Source organism: Bos indicus, chromosome 3, assembly GCF_029378745.1.
Source record: "Bos indicus isolate NIAB-ARS_2022 breed Sahiwal x Tharparkar chromosome 3, NIAB-ARS_B.indTharparkar_mat_pri_1.0, whole genome shotgun sequence".
Classification (NCBI taxonomy): domain Eukaryota; kingdom Metazoa; phylum Chordata; class Mammalia; order Artiodactyla; family Bovidae; genus Bos; species Bos indicus.
In genome coordinates this window covers 103,258,509-103,264,318 of record NC_091762.1, presented here as the reverse complement: position 1 = coordinate 103,264,318, position 5,810 = coordinate 103,258,509, and the positions used below count along the sequence as shown (strand labels likewise).

At 47.4% G+C, this 5,810-nt stretch overlaps 1 protein-coding gene across 1 annotated transcript; it reads right to left on the bottom strand.

Moving 5' to 3' along the window:
* Positions 1 to 224: 224 nt before the first annotated feature.
* LOC109556892 (olfactory receptor 2A12-like) lies at positions 225 to 1,163 on the bottom strand. The gene has a single exon (XM_019958264.2). It carries the CDS (start codon positions 1,161 to 1,163, stop codon positions 225 to 227), a length of 939 nt encoding a protein of 312 aa, XP_019813823.2.
* Positions 1,164 to 5,810: the final 4,647 nt, after the last annotated feature.

Below are 5,810 nucleotides of genomic sequence, written 5' to 3'. Positions count from 1 at the left end.
TTGTAAATCACCGAGACTAGAACAAGATGAAAATAAAAGACTGATATGCTTGGAAGAGATTTTGTGGTAGGTCTGCTCCCCAAGGGCCTGAATGAAGCTGAGACTCCTGGCTGGGCATGGGGATGGTGTAGTGGTGCTGCTGGGTCATATGAATGAGTGTTTAAGGCATTGACTGTGTATCATGAGTCTTGTTCCTCTGACCCCCCAGCACCTCTTTCACAGCCTCATTCTGGGGCTCTGTGCCAGCCCATCACCTTAAGGAAAGCCCTCTTCACATCTTTGTTCCGGAGGCTGTAGATGATGGGGTTGAGGAAGGCAGAGATGACATTGTAGAACAGGGCCAGCTTCTTGTCCTCTTCTGGGGAGGCCTCTGAGCCAGGCTTCATGTACATGACCATGGCTGGCACACAGAACACGGTGACCACAGTGATGTGGGAGGCACAGGTGGAGAAGGCCTTCAGCCGCCCCTGGGCTGAACGAATCCTTAAGATGGCAATGAAGATATTGATGTAAATGACGAGGATGAGAGAAAGTGGAACCAGGATGACACTAAAACCAAGAATGAAGTCTACCTGGTCATTGACTGAGGTGTCTGCACAAGCCAGCTTCAAGACAGCAGGGACTTCACAGAAGAAGTGGTTGATCTTGTTGGGACCACAGTAGGGCAGACGCATGGCAAAAACAGTGTAGACAAGAGCTGAGATGACACCCCAGAGTCCACAGAACAAGACCATTACCCTACACAGCCATGGACTCATGATGACCTTGTACCTGAGTGGGTGGCAGATGGCCACATACCTGTCTATAGACATGATGGCAAAGAGCCAGGACTCAGTAACACCTAACACCAAGAAAATGTACATTTGGGCCACACAGCTGGCAAAAGAGATGGTCTTCTTCTGGCTTGCCAGATGTGCCAACATCTGGGGCATAGTTGTGGTGGCATAGCCCAGATCTAACGTGGAAAGTGTGACAATAAAGAAGTACATGGGTGTGTGGAGGTGCGAGTCCAGGGAGATGAGGATGATGATTAAACCATTGCCCAGAATGATCAACAGGTAGGTTGTCAGGAAGGCTGAGAAAAATAGAGGAGTGGTTTTGGGGCTGAAGGAGAAACCCAGAAGGATGAATTCAGTCACAGAAGACTGATTAGTCTCTTGCATTGTGTTCTACTTCTGAATGAAAAAGAAAGACACCAATTTAGACAGAAGATTAGCTGAACTATGTACCCGGATAAGGGCTGCTGATGGGGTTGGGGTAGTGGTCAGTGTCCAGTTATAATGAAACATCGTGATCCCCACGACAGGTTGTTTTACCTCCCCTTGTCCACTGCCACCACTCGCAGGAAATTTATGAAGAGGAAAGGGCTTCCACATCTGGCCTGGCTCTGCCTCTGGCCCACCAGCAGTTGCTCATCTCAGCCTCACTTTACTCAGCTATGAAGTGAAAGCACTGGGCAGGGGATCTCTACCTCCTCTTAGCATCCCCTTCTCCTTAGTAAGGCAGCCAGGTGTTTAGAGATAAACATTGTCATACAGATTATGCAATTTGGCAAATTACAGTGAGAAAAACTACTTGGTCTTGTTGAGGACATCAATTTATTTTTCCACTTTAGTTACACCCTCAGATTGCTCCCAGCAAGGACAGCTCTCTGACCATCACCTACTCCATCACAAGTCATGGTGTGTTAGAAGGCGCACTGGGTTCTAAGTCCCGGTTTTAAGGTTTATTCAGTGAATGACCTTGAGTAAGCCCTTTACCCCGCCCTCTAACCCTTTGAGGCCACTTCCTTGAGTACAAAATGAGAGTAATTATCTCTTTGTTACAAATTTGCTGCAAAGATTGAATGATATTTTGGCATGAAATCATCACACAGAGGACCTAATGTGATAGAGACGTAATAAATGTAAATTGCATTTCTGGATGGTTCTCCATATACAGGGACTGGGATTCAGGTCCAAGCTATGCAAGCAAACATCTTGAGAAGGACTTCACCATATCTGATGCTCACAATCAACTTTCACTCCCCTAGAGGCCTACCTTCTGTTTCTTCTCCCCACAAAAGCCAGCATTTCATTCCGTCCTTTAGCTTCTTACTGACTCTTAGCTCTTCCCCAACGTAACCTTCCTGAACCTTCATTTCTTCATGGAGAACAGGAAGAAGCCAGCATCACTGAAGAGGTGTCGTGTGTATTGTCAGTACTCAGGGAGTGAAGCAGTCTTCATGCTGTCAGTGTTATTCCTTCTCGCGGCACCACTTTATTTGACTCAACCTATTTGTTCTCCAATCTGCTTGTTTTCCTTCAGATACCCTGGATGAGTCTTCACAAGAACCTGTGTCTACATGCACCACAGTGCATGGCTTCTCGACTTTGGCTAAAGGACTGCACACAGTTGGAACCTCCCACACGCTAGGCCCTTTTCTAAGACCTTCACAGACATTATCCAGTAGCTGGCAGGTAATTATTCTTACTAAATCCCTTTCACCATACAGACTTTGTAGGTCACATTGTACCCACAAGTTGGCCTCAGTTTCCATATAAACTATTATGTATTTGGGGTGGGTGGTTTCAAAGAAGAAAGACCACACAATAGTGTGGAAAGGGCAAAAGATTTAGAGACAGCAGGTTCTATTTGAATCCTGATTCTGGCTTTACTCGCTATGTGAACTTGGGTTGTTAGTTTGCTTCCTAGGCCTCAGTTACCTCAACTGTAAAATGGGAATAAAAATATCTACCTTACAAGCCACATTCTTCCTTAGAGGAATTCCAAAGATAAGAGAATATTCTCTCTTGGGGCCAAGAGTTGGCAAATGTGCTGCCATTTCTAAGTTTTTAGTTTTCACATATAGTCAATGAATGTGTTTGCTATTAAGAGTCTGGTTTCAGCCCATTTTCTCTGCCGTGTCCTTCAGAGTACTCGTTCTAAAACAAGACTCTGACTGGCCCCCTCCTTAACCTTTTGGTGACTCCCTTGCCTGCAGGGAAAAGTCTAAGAGAGGTAGACAAATACCCTGGCTTCACTCCTTAAAGCAAGGCTCAGTTTTGTTCACCAGACTCCAAGGTAGATCGAACACTTTAAAGAGATCTCCAGCTGCTGCAAGGACTGAAACAGGGCACCACAGTGGCCCGAGATGCCAGGTGCAAGGAGGAGACATGGAAAGGAGATGCATTCCAAGTCACAGTGGGGTTTTGTCGCAGAGATGAGAACCCAGAACTCCAGGATGTCAGCTGGCCAGCTCTTTGGGTTCTGTCTTAACTTAAGGCAAGCCAAAAATAACTTGGAAGTTTGCAAGTCAGACATATCCCCCATAAGCAGTTGACTTCACTGTGCCTAATTTTATTTTTTTCCTGCAGTAACTTCATTACTTAATGCAGAGCCTGACAGATGGTAAGACCTGGTAAGTGCTTATTGAATGATCTACATACAGGGAGATATGGAGAAGCCAGGGTAAAAAGAGAAAAGAAAGAATATAGACATTCTTTCTCTCCCTACACTTTTTGTTCCCATTCCTCAGAGATGCAGAGAAGATTACCTGTGTCTAGAGGTCACAAGTCACCCAGGAGAAATCAGGGCATAAGGTGGTTGAAGGAGGAAGACTGAGAGAGTTGGCCCCAAGTGCTCTGAATCTCTCAGTGTGGGAAGAAGGAAAAGAGCTGGGCAGTACCACTAGACTGAAAAAGGTTGAAAACTGAAAACAGAACCATGGGCCAGAGAGCCCCTGGAGCCTACCCCCAGGGAGCAGTGTTGGCTCTCAAGAGTCTCTGGAGAAAGCCTGGGGCAGCTGCTACCTTCATCCACCCACTTTTGCCAGGGCACACTTTGCACAAATGCCAGAAACTTTCAGCCTCGCCATACACTGCAGGCAGATGCTGCCTTCAGAGTATGACCCTGACACAGCCCTGGTCTTCCCCTCCCTGTCAAATAGGGCTCACCCAGTCCTTCTCAGGTCTGTGTCTGGGAGGGGCCTGAGTCTACAGTGGCTGATGCTGAGCTCAGAATATTTTCGGGCCCAGGTCCAGAGCAAGCAGTCCAGAGCATCTTGCTTTGTTGTGTTCCGTGTTGCAGGTCTCTCCCTGAGTCCTCAGTGACACCCCACAGATCTATTCTGGGCAACTTCAGAGATTCATCAGAACTTGGGACTGGAGGCAGTCTTGGAGAATCCAGCCCCTAGCAGGACACACATCTTCTCTGTAGCCTACCTGGCAACAGATGCTCCAGCTCCTGTTCACATTCTTCCAAGGACATCAGGCTCATTACCTCTCAAGGAAGCTTATGTAGCCTTGAATCTTCCCTTCATAAAATACTTTCTCATTCTGAGCTAAAGCTAAGTAATGGTCCATTATGACCCCAGTGATGTGCTCTCTGAAGCACCCCTCTGCCTCAGACTCTGCCCCTGCACTCTCCCACCTCTCCCTTGTTCTCCTGAGTCCCGTCTGCATTTCAATGCCATAGGCTTACATGTCTCACCTCTGCTTATGAGGGTAAGTGGGGCTGTCTGGGTCATCCTCTTCCCCTTGATAAGCTCTCATGCCCTGATTCCGCCCTTTCTGCTTAAGCTGATCCATACTCCCATCTCTTGCATCTAATGCCAGGCAGCAGCCCCAAGAGACTTCTGGCTGGCATCACAGGGATGGCCCCACCCTTCTGCTCAGTGGCTAAGGGCTCCCAGGAACAACCTCTGGGGAAACATCAGATGCACAGGGATTTGTCATCAGAGCGATCCGGTCACTGTGACCTGGCCAAGTCATTTAGCTTCCTCTCTTTGAAATGGAGCTGTGTTCCCTGTAGCATAACAATACTTCTCATTGGGTTTCTTTGTGTCAAGCAGTGATTATGGGCCAGACATTTGATGTATCCTAAATTCATGCAGTATTATTACCCTCATTTTACAGGTACAGAAAAGGAAACTTGGAGCACTAAGTAGGCTGTGAGGAGCTGGGATTCTTGTCAGACCACCAGGCTCTGCTCCTAACCAGCACTGAACCCACTGTCATGATCCATCACAAGTCAGACCAGAGGCGGGGAGCCTCACAGCCTCTAGGGTGGGAAGGACAGAGTCACACGTACAGTGGAAAGTGGCTGACTCTCACTCTAAACTCAAGAGCAGCAACTTTTGAAGGCAGCAAGCTCTTTGGGGGCTTCCGTCGGATACATGTACTCCTGGGGCTAGACAAGGAGGACGGGAAAGGAACCAACATTTACTGTACACCTTCTGTGTGCCCAGCACTTCAGAGGCATCATTCCATTTAGTCCTCCAACTACTCTGTACAGGAAGCATATTATTTCCACTTTCAAGATGAGGACACCAAAGTTCAGAGCCATGCAATGCCATCTCCAAGGTCAAATGGCTGAGATCCCAATCTAGGTCTGCTTGATTGTAAACGGCCTCAAGCACTCTCTGCTTGATGTGGGCGGTGGGGATGACAAGTCAGGACCACCCAAGTCTCTCACCTGCAGCCCTTCCCTAGGCTTTACTAACACCCCTCCCCCTAAGTTGGACTGCAGAATTTCCAGGGTCCTGAGTTGTTTCTCCAGACTCTACCTGAGCTGCAAGGTGGTGGAGGCTGAATGGGAAATCGAAAATTCTGATTCTCAGTCTGAAGGTCCTTCCCCCATGGATTCCTTCACACCCAGGATAACTCCTGAGAGAGTCTTCCCTTGTTTCTGAGTTACAACAGTGATCGTGTTCATCGAGGAAAGTTCACAGACCCAGGAAGGTAGAAAAGAGAACATAATTACCTTCTAGTTCCTTCCACATGACAAAGAAAGTTTTAGTTATGACTTGTGGATATTTCTCAAATTTTTTC